Source organism: Rhea pennata, chromosome 13 (genome assembly GCF_028389875.1).
Source record: "Rhea pennata isolate bPtePen1 chromosome 13, bPtePen1.pri, whole genome shotgun sequence".
NCBI lineage: Eukaryota > Metazoa > Chordata > Aves > Rheiformes > Rheidae > Rhea > Rhea pennata.
In genome coordinates this window covers 19,153,352-19,179,167 of record NC_084675.1, presented here as the reverse complement: position 1 = coordinate 19,179,167, position 25,816 = coordinate 19,153,352, and the positions used below count along the sequence as shown (strand labels likewise).

Below are 25,816 nucleotides of genomic sequence, written 5' to 3'. Positions count from 1 at the left end.
TCTTTTTAGTCAGTACCAGAAATATAAACTCGTATCTCCTAAAATGAGAGAACACAGAACAGTTAGATACGGAAAAAGGCATAAGGCAAATGTTTGGCTGAACAAATATCAAGATATTTTAATTATTCCTGACAAACAGTGAATAATATTAATATCAAAATTGTTTTCCTTTCTCAACACAGAAGAGAGAGCATAAGTTTTTCTATTATTGGAACTAACATGAAAAAAACTGTTAAGTATTATGGCTTGTAACTTTTATATCACCAAATGTATAACACTTTCAATAAGCAATATTCTACAGTGAACAGGTATCCTAAGAAGTCAATGCTAACATTTTCAGACAGTGCAATATGCATATTTGCCAAAAATCTGTAAGTCCCCTATATCCGACTTGTTGCTCCATTAATATTTGTATAGCACCTCCAATCTGAGCTTCCAAAATATAAATGAAACAAGCACCACGATAGCCTCATGCAGTGAAGAAGTGTAATGTCACCTGTGTTAGGGAACAGAAATTGATTTGCTCAAGGTCACTCAGGAAGCTTCTGTCAGAGCCAAGAATAAAACTCAAACTAGCATTTTTATTCCTAACCTTGTTCTTCTCCTTTAAAAATATTTCATTTTAAAAAGATTAAATGCTTGATTCCGATTTCAGACATTACAGTTCTCTCTACTTCTCACACCATAGCTGCCATTTTCACTTCTTTAGTACTATTCTAACTAATTGCCTTTATGTTTTTGTAAGTCCACTGGGCGGTTGGTTCTGACCTAGTTTTTAGCCTTGTTCTCTTCTCCCATCCCATTTGTTCAATGAAAAAAAGAAAAGCACAATTAAATAATACTAAAAAGAAATCAATCAATCAACACAAAAGCATTAGAGTAAGATTTATTTCCCTAGCTGAAACATTGCCTTGCTTCCTGAGACAATACTGTTGGTACACTTTCTATTTGCTAGATCACAGAATCACATTTGAGACAAAAATTGATTTTAATAGTTAAGTATTTTAAATCGCAAAGGGAACCAGACGAAGTAACATACTATGAAAGGAGAACTAATGATTTTATTGTTCATTCTTTCTAACTTGTATTGCTCGCTACAACTGCTTATTTAGCTCCATTTATTTGCTAATTTAAGGATTACTTTGCAGACAATTTCAGGTTCATTTCAACTCAGGCTGTGACAGATAACATACCATTTATACTGCAGATATTTCTATCTTGGCACTTTTTGCCCTAGCCTGCAATTCCAGGTTTCAATTCAATTACTTAAAGTGACTATAACAGTTTGATTCTCTGCATGTTGGGATATATGCAAAGCATGCCACAGTATGGCAGAGGTACTGAAATGCTTAGTTCTTTAAGTGCAAAATGCTAGTGCAGACCAGGATTATACATAAAGCAGACTGAAAAAAAAATCCAAGGACAAGTATTCATTATATATAAAGTAAAACTTGAAGTCCATTTCTTTGATGACAATATACAATTTATGGCACATTCAGAAGTGTCTATAAAGTCTTAGGAAGGTCAGGGTCTTACACTGAAATGAAAGAGACAGCATAAACAAACAGATTGTGCAAAACGATGGGATTTGAGAGCATCAAGTTTTAAAGTTGGATACGTCACTGTAAAATGAAGACAATATTTACACACAACTTTCACACAAATGTCACCATTTTAAAGGCACGAATGTTTGCTACTATGCTTTGAAGACAAAAAGGACTATTTTTTATAATGAGAAATAAACTGTTTAAGAACCAAAGCTTTACAGTATCTTAACTACAGCTTTCTTATATTCATACAGCTTCCTTACATTCATTTACTCTGTGAGACAATCTGACAATTTCTTTCAGTGTATGTAACATACCAGACAGAAAGTAAGAAAAAGAAGAATGCAGAAGAAGAGACAGTTCTCAATCCTGCAAACTATGCTGCATGGATAGATCACAAAGCCAAGAGGGAAAAATGCCATACAGCGGTTAACAGAGATCTGTTCAAATACAAGGATTTACCCACACAACACAGAATGCAAGGTCAGCGACACAGTTAAGGTTGCAGAAAGCTGCATGAGCTGCTACAGGAGAGTGCCTGAGCCTGTTGTAGAGTCTCCATCCTTGGAGATTCTCAAAACCTGACTGGACACAATCCTGTGCAACCTGCTCTAGCTGACCCTGCTTTGACCAGAGGGGTTGGACCAGCCACTCTCGAGGTCTCTTCCAACCTCAAACATTCCAGGATTCTGTGGTAGCAGATCTCAGTGAAAATTCAGGACTCTTTTGTACTTTCCAGATGATTACATACTTGAGAAAATCCTGTAAAGATCTTCAGAAAGCGGACTGAGGTTTGAGCATACATTTAGAAGCTACAGGCACAGCTACGGAATACTCATGTTCAATGTTCAGGGTTACAAAAGTGATTTTTCTGCTTCTGAGCTAGAATTCTCACAGCTGTATGAACAAACTGTTGATAATACATGTCTGGAAAGCATTTTAAGAGATGATCGAGAGCTGCCTCAGGACTTTCTCTTCTACCTATGCAGACAGCAGACAGGGAAATGAAGTGTCAGCTGTGATTGAAGTATGAAGTATTGAAGTATGCCGTCCACATCTCTACGTAGACAGAGCAGCTAGGCAGAGTCAGGTTGTTCACACGGTGACCACAACAGCCTCATGCATGCAACTTTCAGGAAGCACGCTCTGCTTCTACACAGCATATGCTCTATGCTTGAGATTTCTATTTAAGAGCCACAGAGGTCCATTGGCAATAAATAATTGCCAGAAATATTATTTAAAGTTTATAGTACTCTTTGTAGAAAATCTGCCTCACTTTAATTCTTGCCAGCTGCCAATCAAACTAAAAATCTGTTTTACCTATTTCTGTCAAGATTTTGCAAACTTGAAACTTCCATAATTTAAGTAGTTTTGACACCAAATTCTTTCTGAGTTCTGAGATTCCCCGAGTGACTCACATTCCTCGGAAGAGTAAAGATACCACAAAACAGACACTGATAGTGTCATCCCACACTGTTTCCCTGTTACTACTCCCTCTCTAGGCACCTTGCACTGGATTGTACGATGCTTAACTCAGGAGAAATCCTCCTGAAATCAGTCCCTGCCATGCATCATTTTCCTACCGTCACTAACACTTTAGCCTCTACATGAGTGGGATGTAATGAACTCTTCCGTTAGCATGCTACATGGTATAGGCTGATAAATGGGCATTAAAGTAACTACATATATATTAAAGATTATTTAGCCTTTGGGGAGACATGGATTGTACTGTTATAATTTAGGATAATTAGTGCAGTGTCAGCTTGCTCTATTTCATATACAGCTCTAATTGTAATAAAGCTTTTCCAGATATGCAACAGTTTAATGATAATCAGAATCAAACAATGTGCTCCAGAGAAAACTGTGACTTAGTTACCAAATTTCTGTTCTCCAACAGAATCATCTTAAACTTACTCACTAGCTGTAGAACTGATCGAATATAATGCACCATATTTATAGAGAACCATTTAAGTTATTTAAATCCTGGAAATTGTTGTATTATTCTCTAACAACCAGCCAGGAGAGGCTCCGCTTACCTCCGGTCACAAAACGGGTTTAACCCGCTCCAAAGCCAGCTCCAGAGCCGAGCAAAGCGCTTGCCGGCATGGCCACTTCCCCCAGCAGCTGGCTACCTTTCTGCCTCGGGGCACAGAAAGAGGCCGCCTCAAAAGTCTCCTGCACACCTAAAAAATGCAGGATTAAAGAGTTCTCCAGGCACAAGCACTCGCTCCGATGTCTCTGCAGAGGTGGGATAGCCAATGCGGGCACTGCACCAGGGGAAATAACCATGAATAAAACAGCAAAACTGCCTATGTTTTTAAAGCCTGCTAATCTATTTGAATATATGATGCCATGCTCTGTCACTCAATGAGGAAGACGACAGGTTCAGCAGAGCTTTTCCAGACTTCCAGGGGTGGAGAAGGGCGGGCTCCTAGTGAGGCTGTAACAACAGTCCATGCTGAATCAGGGAAAAGCAAATGGCTTTTTACAAAACCAGGGCCCAAAATAAAGAGACAACCAGAATATCAGGAAAGAAAAGAGTATTTTTTTATCGTAGTTCCCAAGCACAAACACCGGGACCTGCCAACCTCCCCCCTCTCATGCCTCGATGCCAACCTCCCCTCCATCATGGCGCCGCTTCCCGCCCAAAGCCGCCGCCATTTTGCTGCGCGGCCGCCGCGTGGGCGGGGGGAGGGGACGGACTTCATTTCCCGTGAAGCCTGGCGGCAGCGTCGCCGCCGCGCAGGGGAGGCGGTGGCGGCCGGGAGAGCGGGTGCGGGCGCGGGCGCGGGCGCGGGGCGGCCGTGGCGTGAAGCGAAGTTTGGCCGCGCGGAGCGTTAAAGCTCGTAGTGCTTCTCATCGTGCGTTTTTACTGTGCGTTTTATAGGGCGACTTCCTCACGTAGTGCCAGAGGGAAGAGGACGGAAGCAGGAAATATGGCCAAGGGAACAGTCGTGGTTACTGGAGGAGGCGGTTATTTCGGCTTCCGGTTAGTGCACTAAATAGCAGAGGCATGTAGGAGCGAGCGTGGTAAATGTGGTGCGGGTCCGTGCTGCTGCGAGGCCTGATGTAGTTCGCCCCGTTTTCTGATTGTTCGTGTTGGGTCCCAGCTTCTGGCACGAGTTCTGGAGGCTGCAGTCATGACAGAAGCAGAAAAAAAAAATCTTTTTTTGACTTCAGTTTACTTTCTCCACTGCCCCTCTTCAAGCATTGTGGAAATACTTCAGTTGTAGGAAAGAAAGGGGAGGATTGTCATTTGATTTATCTGTTGTGTAAATAAATACCTGCATTTATGCCTGTGACTTAAGAGTAGAATTTGGGCATATGGCAAAGTATTCATTCCAGTTAACTTAGAAGTATCTCACCTGATACTCTTCATAAATTTCAGGCACAACAGTGAAGACTAATTGCTGTCAGATTTGGAGTGGCACAAAAAGTAATCAGATATGCTTTTTCGTTTCTTTTTTTTTTTTTTTTTTTTTTAATATAGTTGGCTAAGGGTTTTTAACTAAAGGTTTCATACTGCTGATTTGTAGGAGACAGAAGAAATAGATGGGATCTTACAAAAAACAACTGAAAGCACTTCCATTTTTTTGTCCTCTGAATTGCCACCTATCTCCCCCCACCCAGCTTTTCTTTTTAAGTTATACCTGGAGCCTGAAAGAACTGGTTCAGTGCCTTAAGTTTCACAATTGAACCTTCCCTATAGTAAATATTTAAATATTTTTAAAACTGTTTAGCAAAAAAATTGGTACTAAAATAGTTAACAGGCTTCTCTTACCTCCAGGTAAAATGTTTCATACATCATTATGCTATGTATCCTAACATATGGTTTCTATCATGTTTTAGTTTAGGTTGTGCCATGTATGAAAAGGGAGTCGATGTGATTCTGTTTGATGTCGTGAAGCCAATTCAAACTCTACCGGAGGGAGTAAAGTTCATGCAGGGGGATGTTTGTTGTCTCTCTGAAGTGGAAGAGGCTCTTAAAGATGTAATCTGCGTATTCCATATTGCTTCCTATGGAATGTCTGGCAGGGAGCAGCTGAACCGAAAACTCATAGAAGATGTTAATGTGAAAGGCACAGAAAATGTCATCCAAGCCTGCAAGAGCACAGGAGTGTCAAGTCTGGTTTATACAAGTACATATAATGTGATATTTGGGGGCCAGGTTATAGAAAATGGGAACGAATCTCTGCCTTACCTACCTCTTCACCTTCATCCAGATCACTACTCCCGGACCAAATCTTTAGCTGAAATGAAGGTGCTGGAGGCAAATGGTGCTGAGCTTAGAGATGGGAAAGGTGTATTAAGGACTTGTGCTCTCCGACCAGCAGGCATCTATGGGCCTGGAGAGCAAAGACACCTTCCAAGAATAGTTAGTTACATTGAAAGGGGACTATTTAAATTTGTGTATGGCGATCCTCTTAGTTTAGTAGAATTTGTACATGTAGATAATCTAGTTCAGGCTCATATCCTTGCATCAGAGGCCCTCAAAGCCAACAAAGGGCACATAGCTGCAGGCCAAGCCTATTTTATCTCAGATGGCAGGCCAATAAATAACTTTGAATTTTTCCGACCTTTGGTTGAAGGCTTGGGTTACAAATTCCCAACCCTTCGTCTTCCTCTTTCCCTTGTCTATTTTTTTGCATTCCTTACTGAAGTAGCTCACTTCCTTATAGGCCATCTTTATAATTTTCAGCCTCTCCTCACTCGCACAGAAGTTTACAAAACTGGAGTCACACACTATTTTAGCATGGAGAAGGCCAGGAAGGAGCTGGGGTATGAGCCTCAGCAATTTAACCTAAATGAAATAGTTGAGTGGTTTAGATCTCGGGGATATGGAGCAAAGCCGAGGAAGTATACCATTAACTGTCTTGTTAGGGATGGAGGATTGGTCTTGCTGTTGATTGCTGTGTTGGTTTCATGGTTTCCATCTGAGGTTACATTTTCACTCTGAAAGATGAAAAACTGGGTATAGAGGACAATTTAGTTGTTTTTTGCGTTATCTTAGTTTTGACAGATAGTTTAAAAAAAGGGGGGGAGGGGAGCAGTGCAGGGACACCTCTGCCCTCCAGGTACATATCTTTATGGGTTCTGTCCCCAAAGAACAGAACTGTCGAGTAAAAAGATGCTATGTTTACATGCAGTTCTTCCAAGTAAAACTGATCTCCCCATCACAAGCAAGATGAAGTTCAGTACAACTGCAAATAGCAATTTATTTTCAGATACAGCATATGGAACAAATGACCTTTCTTCCTCACTGATGACATTGTACTTCCAATTTCTGACAAGTTTGTGGTACCTGACCCAGAGAATAAACATTTTTCTTGGTCATGTTATAAAACTAAAACCTGCTTTTGAGCTTAGATGCATATATACCTACCTAAGAACCTGGCTGAATTGCTAGATTAACCATTAGACCATAAATAAATGCATTACTTTAAGTGAGTATGTTCTGGTGTGTCTTTCGGAGGTACCTCTGATGACTTATTTTTGGAAAACGCACAATAGTTAAACTAAGTTATAGCAAAGTGCTTGAAGCAGCACAGATTGGTAGATTTTTTTCTAAATGGAAACAATGCCTGTTTAAAATGAATGAGTTAGCTAAAGTGCAGTTGTAAATAACAGCCATTATTTTCCCCACATTACTGAATGGTTAAACAAACAGTCTATCAAGGACATTTGGTAAGAGCTCATGTTCATGTTCTACTGCTTATAAAATATTTTTAGCCTTTATAAATGTGTCTTTTAACACCTGATACCATTTGAAGAAAACTTCATCTTTGTAGTAGGGTGATAAACACTTTACATAATCGAACTGAGAATTTTGTGGAGTGACAGTTTTTAGAACACAGAAAGTAAGATTTTCTTAAGTACCGAGTGCTGCTGTCTCTAGCAAGTCCCTCATCTCTTTCAGTTTAATATAGGAAGAGATGCTGAGAAACTTCGTATCAAAATACTCGATCACAATTATTTTAAGTCGTGTTTCTCAGTATTGCTTGATTATAAAGGGACAGTCTTCCAAGACATTCACATTCTTCTCTCTAAACTTCAGTCTTTACACTTCACTAGCTGAAGCTACACTGATACTAATTTTTATACAAGTTTCAGTTTTCAGTTCTGTTAGGCTCTACTGTGATTTAAATTGGGAAGAGGAGGAGGCAGGGGCAGTACTTCCACTGCATTGCTAAAGAAGTCTCAGAAGAGAAAAAAGACTAAATAAAACCAAGCTAAAAGTGCTCTGCCACTTGTGTTCAAAACGCTTTTTTAGTTAATGTTGAACAAATCCTTTAAAAGGGATTTTAAAAAGGATCTTTTTAAAAAAAGATGCTTTGTGTTGCTTTAAATCTGACTTTCCTACCCTTCAGTCCCTTACCAGTGTGTACCATGAGAAATTTTAATACCAACAGAGGCAACAGACAAAACATGCATTAAAAAAATTGCATGAGCCTGCTGGACAGAAACATAGTACTGGTATTGCATCCTAAGACAGTCTTATGAAAGGCAGACCATTTACTGATAATCTTCTAAGATGTGGAACAGAACGGCCATGTTCCAGAGGAATTTTGATAGTTCTAATAAAAAGCAGCTACTGCTATTCCCAGCTGTATCAATGGAAAAGTCTGTAAGGGTCCCAAAGCAAAGCTAAACTTGTGCTGTTACTGCTGGCTGAGGCTGAAGTCCATGACAGCTTTTCAGATACGACTGGAAAAGAAGCTAGTTGGTGCCAAATGTGAATACAAAATGTATTTTTGTCCCATTGCTTCCGGCCCCCCCCCCAACAAAACACACACACACACACACACACACACACACACACACACACACACACACACACACACAAACAGCTCATCCTTCTGCAGGAGCCGACCACAACACACGAAACTTTTCAAGTCAGCAAGTCAAGGACAGAACTTTTCACTGATAACAGGAGGCATTATTTGTACTAAGCACTCATGACTTTTGACTGAGTGCAGGGTACTAAATTGCACTTAATTAGGAGAAACAAGTAAGGAGCAGCTTGGTAATGGCTATCCCAGGCCAAATCAATAGTGTATAGGTACCTTGTCATTCAGCTCCACCTAGAAAACAAAACAAGAGACCTGACTACAGGAGATGTGAAGAATACTTTCCCTCTTACTTTTCAAAATGAAAACAGGGAAGGTGTGGCTTAAGATACTTTAAAATGACTTGAAAATCATGTATGTACAAAGACAGTTAAAGCTGCCCCATTTTAGGTGTTTTACAATACAAATTCTCTCTCATCCTTTTTGGTTTTTATTATCACTAATATTGCACAAGCAGCTGTGTAAATTAAGGTAATGAATTCAAAGTGTTATGTCTGCTTCAAAAATTTAATCTATTACTTGTTTTCCTGAAACGAATTTCTAGTAATTAATCTAAAAATTGAAAAAGTAGAATTGAAAATACTATTTCAAAATTATTCAACAATTGATATGCGTCTCTTTATAAGGAGTGATACTAATGTTTAAAGTGAACAGTGTAAGAATTTTTTGACAGCTGCTTAATCTCGCATTCATAGCATGTCAATGTACCTTTAATGAATAGGTGGATATATTTAATTTTTAAAATTTAAATGCTAATCACCTGTAAAGTAGGCTGGTTTTCTATAGTCACTTTCTAAGTGACTCAACAAAAACTCTTCTGTGATCTTCACAGAAAAGTATCTTAAACACTGTTAGTTTACACTTACTGTAAGATATCTACGGCCTAAATTACAATTCAGGAATGCACAAGTGTTAAGCAAATCACTTACGCTTTAAGTCAGTTCATGAGTCTCTGTTTTGTTGGACTAGCAGCTAAGAATGTAGATTAGCAATGAGTAGAACTGGGCTTTAAATTCTTTAAAAACTAATAGCTATCCTCATTTATAAATACCATTATGGAAAAGAAGAAAATCTTAGCATTTGACCAATTCAGAAGGATGAATTTCATTGTATTTATCCTCTAATTCTAATGAAGCAAATGGAATTTCAGTCTGAAACAAAGGCAGCTAGTTGGACTGCACTTGGAATGCTGACATTTGACTACAGCAGAAGCAACTCTTCTTTAGTTTCCATGCTGCATTCAGTTTTTCACAACTAGTTTGGAGAATTCAAAGACAATCATAGTGAGACAGCATTAGCTATCTAGCAATTGGGAAGGTTAGTTTAAAAACTGCAAACCTTTTTTAGAAAAATGTTTGCAACAAACTTACAGATGCACTAGTGAAAAGTGAGAACACAAGACAAAACAAAACAAAACAAAAGAGAAAAACTCCACACAGAATGAGACAACTTTTTGGTCACCCTCATCTTGACTTTCAAAGCTCGGACACACCAATATTCACAAATTAATAACCTGATAAAAAAACATTTGGTTCATCCAACTTGACCTCTTGAGTGATCTAGGCCAGAGACAACTCACCTAATGACTCCTGCTCAACAGGCATATAATTTTTTAATTAATTAAAAGACTTGAACGTTTTGCTCATCAGACTCCAAACATTTTAAAAATCACTACATGAACACTGTGTGTTCACCCCAGCACACTTCTGCCCATGCAATTAAGGTGAACCTCATAGGCAGAAAATGTGCCAATATAATTTTATGGTGAACATCAAGATAATTATTCTTCCAAACTACTACAGACTTTGTCTTTGCATGTTCAGACTTTATTGTTTAAGTTGATATAAATCTGATACTCCAGCAGAAGTTAATACTTGTTACTGAATAAGGTAGGTTAGGAGTTGTGAATTATGTGTGACCTTCCACCTTTTTCTTTCCTCCATGCCTGTTTTGTATCCAGATGAAGTGCAATAATGATTTCTAAGAAAATAATTAAGTCAGTTCACCTTTAAAACATGTAAGTGTTCTTCCTCCAAAGGAGACCTCCTCCTCTAGAACACAATGTAACAAACAACATAGCAGACTACTCTTCATTAAGAACTCATACTAGCTGAAATCACTGGTCATTTTAAATTGTAAAATTCAATAAAAAACAAGCATCTTGCATCATTCACATCAGTGTTATCCGAAGTTATATATTAAAAATAACATTTTATGAATTTAAAATAGTCTCTATGAGAATATAATTTAACAATAGTTAACTTCAAAAACCTGGAAATGCTTTTCCTCATAGATTATAAAATTAGCACACACATTCAAACCCTCTTTCATATTAAAACAGTCTCTGTGCTATGGGAAAAAAATGCTACAAAGTTTGCCCTGACAAAATTCAGAGATGTTTTTTTTTGGTAACAGAAGTTAAAACACAGAATGCAAGAAACAAGTAGAGAGTTATTACAGAGCCTCGCCAATTGCTTGCAAGTCAACAAAATGGCCAATGCAGTCTTTTTCCTTCCGAATATAACCCTAAAAAAAAAGTCTAACTGTAAAATGAAACAGATTTTCATAAATGTTGAAGAGTGTTTCTTACAACTTTCAGCGTCATTTATATCCTGAGAAGGTACACAGGACTTTTTGAAGAACTGTAAAATCTGCTAATTCCTAAGTATTTGCACAGCATCAGCAAGTCACTCTCATGTTTGTAATACAGTGGCTGCTTTGTGGCAGGAATATAGATAACAAAAGAAACCGGGACAGGTGATCCACATGGACAATTTAGTTATGTCTGCTCTGGAACTAAACTAAAAAGATGAAAAAAAAAATAGAACATATATTACAGCAACTGTCTGGATGTCTAGGGTTTCCCTAGCCCTAGCATCTTGTAGCCTCATACTTTTGTAATCAGTCTTAACTTAACTGGTATTCAAATGCCTGTAAATTATGTCCCATATGTAGCAACAAATTCAGGACTTTCCAGAGAGGGCCTTGGGCCACCTTGTCCGATCAACACCAACAATGTGATATTCTCACAAAGTCAAATGGGACAGATGGAGGCTGCTGAATGGCACAGATGGTAGCACAGGGACTGATGATATGGCAAACCACCTCCTGGAGCATGCTGTAAAATGTACGTGCACCAAAGATCCTCCCAGGAAGAGCAACTGGAACATCCCATTCCACATGGGTACTGCAGATATTCCCACCATTACACAGCAGTCTAGGTACAATTTTACCTCCTGAATCCACAGCTGATGTAACTTTTTTCTTTTTTTCTTTTTTTTGTTTTTTAAATACAGTCCAATCACAGATGGGGACTGAAGGGATTTCTATTTGGAAAAAGAAAAGCAGAGAGTTACCTTTAACTTCGCCTTCTGGTATTTAATTGGGGGGGCGGAGGGGGAGGAAGGACATTAAAGAAGCCGCCCCATCGTGAGACACACTGATGTAGCACTTTCATCATAAGATAAGCGAGACAAGACTTGTCTCTTCAGAATAACTAAAACCTCAGGGGGGTTCCCTGAACCATCATCTGTGAATGCACAATGGCATCAATTAAGCACATCCTGAAACAATGCAAGTCTGTGTGGGGAGCAAGAGAAACCGTAAACTGCTGAGGCAGCTTCACCAGGCAACGAATCCCAAATCCACAGAAGTCTTCTGTGATCAGAAATACAGTAATATATGTATGCAACATTTTTTGCCTCAGGCTGTCACTTAGACTGAAGAACTGAATTCCTCTGCATACATTTGAAAGGTAAAGTCAAACATACAGGTAGCAAAACTCCTCCCACGTAGAGATAGAGCAACTATGAATTTCATATTAATGACATCCTGCTAGCATGAAAAAACAATGTGTACACATATGACATCTGATTTCAGGTGTGTCATCCAAAGACTTCAGTTCTGCTCTTGCAGGAAAGCAAACTTGCTAATTTAACAAGTTTTCTGATCCGTAACTCAATGCCTTTTGTTTGACTAAAGCCATACGAATGATGTACCTCTAGATTTGTGTATATAATCATTTTTGAATTAGATACCTCAAGATTAAAAATGGACAGTTTGCTAAAAATTCATTTCTAAGCACAGAAGGTGCTAAAAGTATTTGCGAGATGATACTCTACCAAAAAATACATCTTTTCAGAATTTGAAATATCTTTTTCTGCAAACAAAGACTCCTAGTACATACATGAAAACTTTTCTTTCCACTGCCCTGAAATTTTATGCAATACAACGCAGGTTAACACATCTTCTCTTAAACCATTACAGAGTTCAACAAGAAAAACACAAATACAGTCTCAGAGGATATTTAGTTTAACAAAATCAACATTCTCTGGTTTTCAAAAACATAAAAGAAAACTTCTAACAAGAGACAATACAGTATGAGCTATTAGCTGCCCAAAATGTTTTATACAGTGTCGGAGGTACAATCTACTGCCTTGGGTACTGTAACATACATGACAATGCTGGTGTAAGAGTGCTATTACAGCATTTAATAAATTAAAAACTCACCACTAGTTAATCTTAAAGAGCCAGGTTGTTAAAGTGATGTGATTCCACGCATACAAATTGTTGTGAATGTCTTATCTATATCCTACATACACAAATACAGTAGATGATTTGCACTTGTACTTCAGGTATCGATAAGGAGAAGTGAGATCTATTAAAATACATACAGCCAACCACATGTCCTCAGCTTCTAAACATCTTGCTATTTTTTTCCCCATGACTCTAAAGTTGTGGCCCTGGACGCAAATAACACTTTGAATACACAGAAAATCTGGCCTGAACAGAGAGTATGCTTTGTACAGAATATAAATTATTAGGAATGAAAAACATTTTTTTCTTATAACAAGAAATTATTAAGGAAACCCATCTTTCCTCCTCCTCTTCTATTCATTCAGCCTGAAGAGACCTTCATTGAGTAGGATAACCAGGACAAATCAGTATCTCTTCTTGAGTTGCTCCATAAAGCATGCACCAAAGAATGATTGCTTTAAGAGTAGAATTTGCTATTACTGACTCTCTTCTCCTTTAATCTTAAGGGAAAAGAAAAGAAGAGAAGAAAAGTAAAATCTACTAGGCACTTCTAGGAGAAAAAGTGTACCAAGCTCAGTTCGCTTAGATATAAACAGCAAATAATTTATCAGCAGCAAGTATTGCAGTTTTTCCCCAGTAAATGAGAATGAACCAGTAACAACTCATGCAGCTGATCAGCACATATTAAAAAAACAAAACCAAACAAACAAACAAAAAACAGTAAATACATTTAAAGAAAATCTCCCACAGGCTCAGGAAAGACTAAAGATCTGTTCTAGACCTCCTCCTAGTACAGGAAGTTTCTGTCTCCCTCACATCCAGTTTCAAGGTGGCAGCCAAACGAGAAATAACTTTCCTCTAGGCTTAGGATAACATATTGATGCTTAACTGACGGTTCCACGTTGTTACAACTGACTGTTCTTATCTTTTGTGCTTGGTGCACTTGGAACTGTGTTCTGTTCCCACATACTTAATAAGCTAATGACTCACTTCCAAGGCACAACTCTGACCGTACAGGAAGAGTGAGGTGGTTTATTTATTTGGCTGTACGATCTGGAAAGCAAGAGAAAAGAAGAACATAAACTCCCAGGATCTGATCTTTCATTGTCGTTACTGAAACAGATTTTACTGAGCAGACATATCCCTGAGTCTGCTGGCCTCTAGTGGCTTGCAGCCCAGCCTAGCTTCATTGCAGCCCCTTCTTGTTTCAGATATGCTCATCCCACTCTGGTCACTCTTTATATCACTGTTGGTTTAATAAATCTGAGATTTCTTTGCTACACATGATGTCTAGACAGAGTTGCTTTGGAAAGGAGAATGAGTATCAACCCACCTTCGGTTGCATGTCTCTTGATATATCTGTAGTTTGTGCTCATTCACATTGAATTCTTTTAATATAGCATCTCTGTTTGGATTCCTTAAATTCAGATGTGTGTCATAAAGGAACAGCTGGTTATTAAGCTCCTCCTGGCGCTTTCGAAGTTGTCGACATGAGGAATAAAGCTCTTCTTCACTTTCCTTCAAAAGAATATTGGATATCAATGCAACTTGTAGGACATCCCCCAGAACTGTGTTGATTCTGTTTATTTTTGAAGAGTTTTTCTCCCTTCCTGAACACATTCCATAGTATTATAAAATGTTCGTGTGAATGAAGCAAGTAACCAAGAAAATACTGAAAAAATAAAATTCAGCCCTACCATGTAACCAGCCATACCATCTAGCAGGGGCATGCAATTTTTGACTATTCCATCATATTTGCATATTAAGTCACATACTGCCAATCCTGGTGCGTTCCTATTGAAATCTAGATTAAAGGTGAGAAGACTGACCAGTAAATGGGACCGCCAATACTAGCAATTACTCAGCTGATCAAGAAGGAGGGGCAGATCCTTTGCTTCAGTGGAGCTATGGCTATTTAATATTTGCAGAGGAACTGGCTTAGTATTTGAAGATCAATTTGCAGAGGCCTGAGTTTCTGTTCTTGTATACTGCCCAGAGTAGGAAAGTCACAAACAAAATAATTATCAAGATTCCCTTCATGATTTCAATTTTTTTTTAATGCTCCAAAACACTGGATGCACAAGCAATCTGCTCTGTAGAGTTACTAGTGGCTAAAAATATCGGCAAGATTGAAGTCTTAATTTTCACATCAGTAGCAAAACAAGATACTCACCCTACAAGAAATGACACACAATCAATAAATGTAATAAATCTAAACACTTTCAAAGATGGAATACCAATAAGCATGCTCTTTTAGCATTCAGTCCAGACCAAAAACAGGCAGATTTAGCAACATGCCCCAGAGCTTTAGTTTGGGCGTAAAGCTTCAGTTTAGGCATAAAGATCCTTCCCCTACTCTTCTTTTTCCTCTCAAAACATTTTCTGACAGCTCCCTACTGTAGCTCAAAATACAGCCTCAGCTCTACGTAAAAGACTTAGATCAAAAATAATTTTTTTTTAAAGCTTTGCTATCCCAAATCACAGAGAATAAACAGATTGCCAATTACCAATTTGCATGCATAATCAAGAGGCCTAAATATTAATTTATTGTAATATCTTGTAAATAAGTGTATCCACAAAGCTAGACTTCAAAACCCCACTTAAGAACATCCACTTCAATCTTTATGTTAAAAACATATGCACTATCGGTTTCGATAAAGATGCACATGCTTCCCAAAGCAAGTAAATCAATTTTCAAACAAATAAAATATGTTTCTAAATGTCTTAACTTCAATACACTATAACTTCTACAGTACAAAAGACTCTTGTTGAGTATATTGAAGGCCCTACATGATAATTTACACATGTGCATGCTTACTTTTATAATATTCTTGCTTCTCTGAAAAATTCCACAGCCACCTGTAATCTCCTTTATAATTTTCTATTTCATCTTCAAGAGTATGCAGAAGGACTTTCTATATGAACAAGCTTCTTATTAAATTATATCATTTTAAGGAGGATCATCATTTAAAACAGGGCAGAAGAACAGATGGATAAAGCCTTGATCTTTTCTGATGCTTCTCGAATGATCTGGCAAGGGTTCTAAAAGTTGATTAACCATGGCTAGTCCTAGTATGCTGCAGACTGCCAAGCAAAAGGAAAAAATTTTGAAAGTTCTCTTGCTATCGCATTATCACCCAGAAATTGTCAGACATGGCAAAAACAAAGAGCTGTGCTGCATTTTCATTTGGTTTAACAAGCAGAAGAGGCTTTAAGAGTGTGAGATGTGCTGCTGTCAGAGGACTTCGTGCTGACAGATTGGGAGATACACTGCTGCTATGAACAACACTAAGAGACACTCCTGCTCCAGCAAATAATGAGCTGAATTTCTGATGCAGTAGGGATTTGCAATGTACCTACAAGTGATATCCATGCTCAACACCTTTGGTAATAGTGAGTTGTTACGTTTTCTCAAAGATAGCAAGACAAAAAAAGACCAGTTTATCTGGCCTCCTGTATCAGACTCTTCTTCATGGAATCTTCATGGAATCTAAAGCATGGAATCTTCATGCTTTAAATGTTATTTGCTAAGGAACAGACCTCTTCTGCTTACACACATGCACACTCGGTCCCAGCTCCTAGCCTTCTCCCGCTTTCATGACTCCTTGCCAGCCAACAGAGGGAAGCTACCACGGCTGCTAAGACACTGTGATTACATACAGTCATTTTACATCAGGCAGCTTTGTAAAAATCTTGACAAAGGATTTGTCAGGAAAAAGGCTGCTACTTCTCTGTTAAGCCAAGTGACTAAGAATTCAGTAACTTCTATTTCCATTTATGTGCAATTGCAGGTGCAAATCTCTACAGGACATTATGACTTACTGTTAGGAGAACCTAGTGTTTTAATTAAGAAAATACTGGATGATGATGTGAACTACAGCATAAGCCTGAAACGTTATGAAGGAATACAAATAAAAAGTTGAGCATACTTTTTCCTATGCATCTACAGGGGGCTGGAAAGTACCTTGAAACTCCCACTGACTTCCCAGAAGTATCTTTAAACTTGCATCACATAGCCTCTCTGCTGAAGTAGTTAGATTATATAAAATATTATTGAGGCATGGAGAGAGTTTGAGAATGAGCCTGCTTTAAAGTGACATATACAGCAGCACCTGTGGAACATCATCAAATGCTGTTCACAGAACAGACACTTTAATGCCTGGATGCATTGCTATTTTTTCATTGTATGTTTTAAAATATTAGTTCCTCAATTATGTTTTACAGAGGTTCAAAAGAAGCAGACTAGAACTTCAGAAGGAACCAGAATGCGTCTTCCTCATGTTGGTTTGTTGTTGGTTTTTAATGAAACAGGAAAATAAAGTCATTGTTCCCTAAAGGGATTCCTTTTTACATAAGACCTCACAGAGAAAAAAAAAGGAAGATTATTCTCAGAAGTGAAAACATTAATTCAGCTAGCTTTGCATGGCACCAGTGGGTTTTAACTCAACAGGGTAAGTCACTGACCATGCTGTTACAGGAAAAATAGTGGAGGAAATGAGGTTTTTGTTAAAAGAAATTGTGCACAAACATGTGAATCTGTCCAATCAGAAGAAGAGCAACTCAATTTTTATTACTGATCTTCCATAGTACCTAAGAACGAAGTACTAGATGGTAGTACATCAGAAACAGAACAGCAAACTAAATCCTCATTTCCAGATATCCACAAAAAAAAAAAAAAAAAAAAAAAAAAAAAAAAAAAACTAATAACATGTTTTAAGTGCAGCAAATCAAACTAGTGGTTCTCACCAGAACTTGTTGCATTTCACAGTGTACCAGAAGTGAGGCCAGCTCTATATCTTCACTATAGCCATTCTTGAGAGGAACCGATCTAAAACCTGAAAAATCATATACAAAGGACAATTAGAGTGAAGAGAGGATAATCTGCAGTCACAAAAATGGTTTGAAGTGTCCCAAGACTAACAGATCCTTCACTGCTCAACTGTTCTGCTGCTAAGAGCAGACTATATTGTAATGACTACAGGGAAGCAAAAGGCAACCATGCAACACTGAGAAATTATGATTGCATATGCTCTTGAAAACTAAAGATAGATGTAGAGGAAATCAGAGAACTTACTCTACATATGTCCACCTCTAAGGCAATTAATAAAACAAATGCGCTGACACCAAATTATGAAAAAGAATCTTCCTAGATTTAACTCAGATTTACTCAGCCCCGTTGCTCAAATGAAATCCGTGTTTAAGACATAGTAGTCAAAATAAGGATATAACAATAACATTGAAATACTGATCTTATTGCTTTCATCTGAAATAAAGTACAAAATGGTAGAAAAAAGAACAACTGTCTCTTATTGGAACCCTGCACTTTCAGATCAATGAAGTCAATGAAGAAATTTCAAGAGAGGGTGGGAGACATTATAAATACTTACACACAACACACCCAGTACCATAATAAACAAGGGATTAAAGTAACTCAGGTCAAAGGAGCACTTTTGTATTTTGGCATGCAGCTGCTACTGACAGCAAAATCACAATACAATAATGCCAGAAAGCATCTTTCTGACTTGGCCTTTTATTATACCTACTGATTTTTACCTGATTTGATTCCTTTGATGGGAAAAGTGGCATGTGCTAAGAAATTGGGATCACTGAACATATCCTCCTCATAAACAACAAAGCGCAGGAATGCTAGATTTGGATCATAAATTTCAAATTTCACTTGCTCTGGACAAGGCACCCAAACTGGATTAAGGCCATTGTCATCTGTAATGAAAAGGAAACATTTGCAATATGAAGCAATAATTTCATTTCATTCATATATGGTTATGTATCTCAAAATTTTCTGGGGATACAAAGGCCCAAAAATCCTATTTACTATCGCTCTCCTGTTGTAATCTTGCTTCAACAGGTATGTGTTTATTTGTTACAGGGAGGGAGAGATAGGAGGAAACTTGGCAGGGATGGAAATCCAGGAAGAAAAGCTATTATTTGTATTTAAATACACAAAACCTCCTTGGATATATATTTGTAAAAAGCGAATTCATTGTGAATTCATTCATGACCATCATGCTATGCTCCATATCAGCATAAGAGCAGGAAAAGTATTGGGAAAATAACTGTACAGTAGCTCAACTTTCATACTTGTTTATGCAGCACTGAGTATTTTGGCACGTGTTATATAGCCAGAAAATTTGCTAAGGTCTTGGTCACACCTCACAAAAATCTAAAATCATAATTCTCTTCTCTGAAGTACTCAATAGCCACAATGGATATTCTGCTTCTCACTCAGTCTTTATCATCCAGTAGTGTCTATGCCACAGACTTCAGGACTGGAATCCATTTGGAGTAGAGATTTGAGAATCAGCTAGCACTGTTAAAGACGTTTTCAAAAGAGCAATTTTTAAAATATGCAAATTACACAAACTCATGTATAGTCAAAAACAGCACAGAATTTAACTTTTTATGAACTATTAAATTTTTTTCTGAACTTGATATACACTGATGTTTCTCAAATTAACTGGCTCTGAGACAAACAACAGAATATACTGTATGACAGTCAAGAGCAACTGTCACCTTATTTCTCCCTGTATAGTTTGTTGGCCTGTTACAGACATAGAATCATAAAATCGGTAAGGTTGGAAGGGATCTCTGGAGATCATCTAGTCTAATCCCCCTGCTCAAGCAGGGTAACCTAGAGCATGGTAGACAGGGCTGCATCCAGGCAGGCCTTGAAGATCTCCAGAGAAAGAGACTCCACAACCTCCCTGGGCAACCTGTGCCAGTGCTCCACCACTCTCGCAGTGAAGAAATTCCTCCTCATTTTCAGGTGGAACTTCCCGTGGTTCATTTTCTGCCTGTTGCCTCTTGTCTCGTCACATGGGACGACTGAGAAGAGTCTGTCCCCATCCCCTTGACACCCTCCCTTCAGACACTTACACGCATTGGTAAGATCCCCCCTCAGTCTTCTCTTCCCCAGGCTGAACAGGCCCAGCTCTCGCAGCCGTTCCTCGTAGGGCAGATGCTCCAGCCCTCTGATCATCTTCATAGCCCTACGCTGCACTCTCCAGAGTAGCTCCATGTCTCTCGTACTGGGGAGCCCACAACTGGGCACAGGACTCGAGATGAGGCCTCACCAGGGCTGAGTGGAAGGGCAGAATCACCTCCCTCGACCTGATGGCAACATTCTTCCTAAGGCACCCCAGGAGACCATTGGCTTTCCTGGCCATAAGGGCACATTGCTGGCTCTTGGTCAACTTGTCATCCACCAGCACTCCCAGGTCCTTCTCTGCAGAGCTGCTCTCCAGCAGGTCAGCCCCCAGCTTGTACTGGTGCCTAGGGTTATTTCTCCCTAGGTGCAGGACTCTGCACTTGCCCTTGTTGAACCTCATGAGGTTCCTCTCCGCCCAAAACATCATAAATTCATATTCAACCTCTTATTTCTTTTTTTATTTTAGTGCACTGGAAGTATAACCATATCCCCACAACACAAAACTGCAGATACTCACTCACAACGGTTGTCTTGAATTTGTTATTATCGTATTCAGCCCCACAAATTTCTACCTCTACAAAGGGACAAGCAATGCTTCTACCAGGCTTAGGAAGATGACGAGCACCTAAAACCTGTAAGAGCACCAGTAAATTATAAACTATGTCCAAAGGAAACTCATCACCCTTATTTCTGCACAGAAAGTAGCTTACAGAACTAAAAAATAATTCCAATAGAAGAAAAAAAATATTTTAACTAAAATCCACAAGAACACAGAAAAAACCCACACTTCCTTTCTTGACTAAGTGTTGGCATGTATAATACATACGATCTATACCATCAATAATACCACCTCCATTGTTTGGGTGACCCAATGGTTCTCATTCCAAGATATAGTTGCTGACTTTCACTCACAAATGCTTATACACGATATGCAGTTTCACACCAGACTTGTAGAGTTTTGTAATCTTTCCTCAGCCCTTATTACATATCTATTTTATGAGCTGTACTTCTGCTTTACTTTCACAGCCTGTTTACCTCTTTTCTAAACTGTAGTGAAACGCAGTTAATGGGTTTGTTCCTTGATAGCACTTCTCAGAAAACATATTTTTAAAAGACATCTCTTACTGAATAGCAACTGAGAACAGAAACAAGTTCAATTTGCATTGGGAACTAGAAGATAATATGGCATAATTTTCATGTGATTCAAATGATGATGTGTCCCACCTCTAAAAAAATGAGACTGACATTCTGGTAAATCATAGTGTACAAAATAAACTGACTTTTTCTTCCATTCATCATATTATTATTGTTTTCTGCTTATTATCTATATTCCATTACAAACATCTATCACACTAGAAACCTCTGAACTCATATATCTGCTGCTAACCAATCTCTAATAGCACTTTTCTAATGAGAAGTCAGTGGAGCAGGAATGCAAGTTAGTTCAACTGGAATTTTTATTAGTCACTATATAAAATTATCTCAATATTATGTTTTCATTCCTATAGCATGTACTTCATTAGCATGATAAAGATACATGTTTCCTTTCAGGAACTAGTTTTATTCTCAAACACTCTGACATTTAAAAACAATGTTTTGACAGTCTGTCAGATCTTGCTCTGAAATATAATAGCTTTATTTTTAGCTTTATAGATATTTATAACTTGTAAAAAATATAATTTACAAGAGAGATTTACCCTCACTGTCATAATCATCTGCAATTTCCTCCTCAGTTCATTTGGCATTGGGTCATATTCTTCATTTCTCATGCTTTCCGGCTGCAGAACATAGCCAGTTCGTCCATTAAGTGAAAACAAGGCATGGTTCAATTGCATGTATTTATCTAGGGGAAGAGTTAAAACAGTTGTAACAGAAAGATTCCCATTTGAATAAATCTAAAGAAAAGATCAGACTAACAGCTCCTCTGCACTATTCCTTCTGGTCATCATTTTCACAGACAGAGCTGAAAAAGTAACCTGGAAGACTCAGTTCCCTCCAATAGTTGACCTTGACAGGCCATTTCTCACCAATTTTAATCCTGATAAGCCCATCTCCATTCATAACTGGTTTCCTAAGCACATAGTTCTTAGTTTCTAAGAAAGCTCAGTACAGTTTTCCCCATGGCTGAACAACTGCTCATCCACCTGAACTTTACTGTGAATATCTTCACTTGCTTCTCAGGAAGAGATCAAGGTGAAATTAGCCCACTCATTACCTCTAAAAGGTTCATCTGGCTCAGAGACAAGTTAGAATAGAAGGAATTCTAAAGATGAAACTTAGGAGAACTGGTCTGGAATTAGGCATCTGTTGAAAGAGAAAAACCTAAATAGAAGGCAACTATGGGAGAAATACATATAGCCTTAAGCCCGGCAGGGAAAGTATGAAACAAAGCAAGGAGAAGAGCTTGTAAGCTGCTTCTGCAAAGAGCTAAAGAACAAAAAGAGAACTAAACATGGACTAGGGAAGTTAAAAGTAGAGTCAGCAACTGCTTTGTTTGCTGTTCTCCGCATTTTCTTTTCAGTTCTGCTGAAGGAAGTTAAAGAAAACCTGTGATAAATGCCCTAGGAAAAAAGAGGCAACTGAAGGTGGAGCTAATGAAAATGGTTTGTTCTTTGCTGTCTAAGCATTATTTGCTTCATTCCAGACACCTCGGAAAAGGCAGAACCACCGCACAAGGCACTGAGTCACAGCTCTCTACCAGGTCACTGTAAGAACTATACAGGTCCATAAGGGGAACACTGAACTGGCAAGACCCCAACAGAAAGCTAGAGGGAAATTCTGTCAGACCAGACAGGTTATAAACTGCCCGCTGAAACGCATTCTCAGTTGCCATTGAGATGGTCTGGAAAGCTGAGAGTTAGCATAATATGCGCGAGTTTGTAAAACACAATATACTGGCCCTGATTCTCAGCTTTCATTATCCAGTGTCTTTGCTGAAGTGCACAGATGCACTTTTAAACTGCAACTTATGTTTGATGACTTCATCTGCTTGCTGCATTAACACCACAGCTTCCACCCACACCAATGACATCTGGTCTTGGGCTGCTATGCCAGCTCTGCAAAATGGCACATATTGCTTTCAGAGACTGATGTCTGGGAACCTGTTCTATTAGGTGATCCACACTTTCACAAATAAACTTTAGGTCTTTCATCTTTGCTCTTGCTGTGAAGAACAAATAAATAGGACAGCCACAGTGACTGGAACGGCAGAGACCAGAAAGAGCTCATTAATGTTAAAATGAAAGGGGGGCAGAGGATTTAAATCCTCTTTAGAGGGAATATTACCTGGAGTCTGGAAGTTCAGAGCCACCATTTGGGAGCCACAAAGCCAGAGGCGAAATGGGTCATAGTTGGATGAGTCAACTCTCTGTCCTTTAGGGTAGACACGTGTCAATCCCTTCTGGTTGTATTTCAACAACTCAACAGGTTTTTGCTTAATAATGCTTTCTGCCTTCGTTTCCACAAAAGAACGTATTTCTTTGAAATCAGGATTTTCTACATAAGGTAGGAAGAAAAAAAGGGTGGTTACTAAAGCAAAGAAGTCACAATTTATACTGTATTTCCACTAACACTTCATTTTACTTTGTGCTTTAATGCAATAATTGAGAATGTTTTAATGCAGACATGGCAAATTGGCTGAATATGAAGTCTGAAAGTTAAAATTGCCTGCCTGCCACATCCTTTCACCACTCATTGCAGCAGGGCAGATAAAAGTCTGTAGTCGTGTTCTCATCTCATCATCGCTAATAATGTGCTCCTAACCACTACAACACATTTAAATGAGACATTTTTTCCCAGGTGTATACGGGGAGAAGAAAGGGTGACTCCGGGTTAGCCAACGCCTCAAACAATGGCTGTAATTATAATGTCCCAACCATACTGACAGCTTATTAAAAATGTTTGCAAAGAAACTTAAGGAAGAAGGGCATATTTGCTGAGCTCTCCAGCAGCAATGACAAAAGCTGGAACAAGAAGTACCTTTCCAGTGTCAGATTTCACACCGCACTTACACAGACCCCATTTCTCATTTATATTAACAGGTCTACAGACCATTCCAATAGCTTACGAGTCCTTCCATAAATGGCAGACAGGTCCTTACAGTAAAACTATATAACGCAAAAATAAATCTATCTTAAGAGTTTACAAATCATGAGTGTTCAGCTACAGTTTCTCATCTCAAAGAAGTCAGTTGACAGGTAACTAGTGAGCGTCCCTATGAACGTCACTGAGAGGGTGTCTCTGGTTAACTCAATTGGAAATTTGTGACAGTTTCAAAATACATCCTCTTCTAAAGCCTCCTTGTTAAATGAAACCCACTGACCTTGAGAAGCTTCCTCATCTCTGTTACCGTGATTTTACTAACTGCAAAAATTCAACATTCTGGAAAATGAAAATTGGGGTAAGTTCTCAATTGTTCCTGTCTCATTATGGTATTTTGTTCCTCTGTCTCTCATTTCAGTAATTTGATCTACATTTGGTCTCACACGTAAACATTAACAGTTTGAGAACTCAAAACAGTTCTTATAAACCACTAGCTTTTATCTGACACTTTATAATATGAATAGCATCAAGATCTCTCTAGCGTGCAATTCCAAATTTCACTGAAAACCACATGGGTGAGACAGAATTTTATTTTCTAGTACAGAATTTATTTTCTGTTCTAACATTTCAGCTAATACCTATAGACATTAATAGAGAAGGTAGAGTTCAGATGTAGTATTAAAGAGATCACCTAAATTGTCCTTGGTTTTGCTTGTTGGCTTGCAGTAGATTACCAAATCAGATAATTCAATAGCGATTAATTGATTCTTTTCCCAGTACTTCCTCCTGTTCTCCTGTAAAATTTAACAAAGTTTAACATTATAGCTATTCCAAGCATAATGGTACCGTAACTCCAGGGTATACTCTAAGGAAATGACAAAGTTAATACATGCTTTCTTGCACCAATTCCTCTTTGACACTTTAGACACTTGCATACATGTGATATATTTTAAAATTCAATTTGGAGAAAAGATTAATCAAATCTTTTTCTAAGGCAACTGTTTCTAAGGCAACTTTTTTGGGGGAGGAGGAGGAGTCCTATAGTATTTTTAGTTAAGTTCTTCAACCTACACTGCTGAAGTATGCACACACACAAAAAAAATGCAAATTTTAGTGAAGTTTCTCTCTATTTATTTACAATCTTGATCAGGACTCAAGTCTTCCTATTAACTCCCAAAAGTCTAAATTCAAACGCTATGAGCATTGTTCCAGTAGTTCCCTATTCTCACAGCAAACCAGCAATATTAGTATGGAAAAATCACATGCAGTCACATAGGCATCACCAGTAATAACCACTATCTCTCTCCATATTTACAAGTACCTGCAATGAAAGCTGAGCAAAAGTTCTTGCTATCAGGGACTGGAAGCTACTGAAATCAGTGAACTTGTACTGAGTAGAGAGATTTTGGCAGGAGGCTTTTAAGACATAAAAAAGGATTACAGGATAGAACATGTCAGGAAAGTCACATACTGAACTGTTACTAGGATTGGTACAATAGGTTATGAAGTAGCAGTCATTAAGAAACCTTCCAAAAGAATTCCTTCAACAGGATGAAGAAAAAAAGAAAAAAGAAAAAAAAGAAAAAAAGCAGCAGCTAGGGAGCCATACATTTCCAGAAGAAGTCACTGAAACAGAGATACACTGAAGTATAAGAAAAGCAAAGAGGAACACAGCATTAAGATTTGAAACAGCCTTGGGGAAAAAAAAAATGCAAACATTAACTCCGTCATACTTAGTGTTCCATCACCTTTGCTCAATAGCGAGCAGTGCTCTCACTAGCAAAGGCACTTCCAGATGCCATGAACCCATCTTTCGACATAACTCTAGTGATAGTCAAGGAGAGCCAGCTATGAACAACTGTCCCTGGGAGAATGGCAAATATTAGTATTAAACAGAG

General features: G+C 38.4%; 2 protein-coding genes across 2 annotated transcripts in view; one reads left to right on the top strand and one right to left on the bottom strand.

Annotated features, from left to right (window-relative positions):
* Nucleotides 1–4,284: 4,284 nt before the first annotated feature.
* SDR42E1 (short chain dehydrogenase/reductase family 42E, member 1) lies at nucleotides 4,285–6,991 on the top strand. The gene is made up of 3 exons (XM_062586331.1): nucleotides 4,285–4,320; nucleotides 4,435–4,536; nucleotides 5,397–6,991. The coding sequence occupies exons 2-3, from the start codon at nucleotides 4,484–4,486 to the stop codon at nucleotides 6,502–6,504; spliced, it is 1,161 nt and encodes a 386-aa protein (XP_062442315.1). The 5' UTR covers nucleotides 4,285–4,320; nucleotides 4,435–4,483; the 3' UTR covers nucleotides 6,505–6,991.
* Nucleotides 6,992–12,690: 5,699 nt separating this feature from the next.
* PLCG2 (phospholipase C gamma 2) overlaps nucleotides 12,691–25,816 on the bottom strand; it is a 66,313-nt gene continuing 53,187 nt past the window's right edge. The window contains exons 26-33 of the mRNA XM_062586529.1: nucleotides 24,610–24,712; nucleotides 23,163–23,372; nucleotides 21,575–21,720; nucleotides 20,395–20,509; nucleotides 18,485–18,652; nucleotides 17,678–17,766; nucleotides 14,265–14,449; nucleotides 12,691–13,431 (exon numbers count right to left, since the gene is read on the bottom strand). Coding sequence (XP_062442513.1) covers nucleotides 13,389–13,431; nucleotides 14,265–14,449; nucleotides 17,678–17,766; nucleotides 18,485–18,652; nucleotides 20,395–20,509; nucleotides 21,575–21,720; nucleotides 23,163–23,372; nucleotides 24,610–24,712 — 1,059 coding nt within the window. The 3' untranslated portion in view covers nucleotides 12,691–13,388. The remainder of the gene's footprint in view (nucleotides 13,432–14,264; nucleotides 14,450–17,677; nucleotides 17,767–18,484; nucleotides 18,653–20,394; nucleotides 20,510–21,574; nucleotides 21,721–23,162; nucleotides 23,373–24,609; nucleotides 24,713–25,816) is intronic.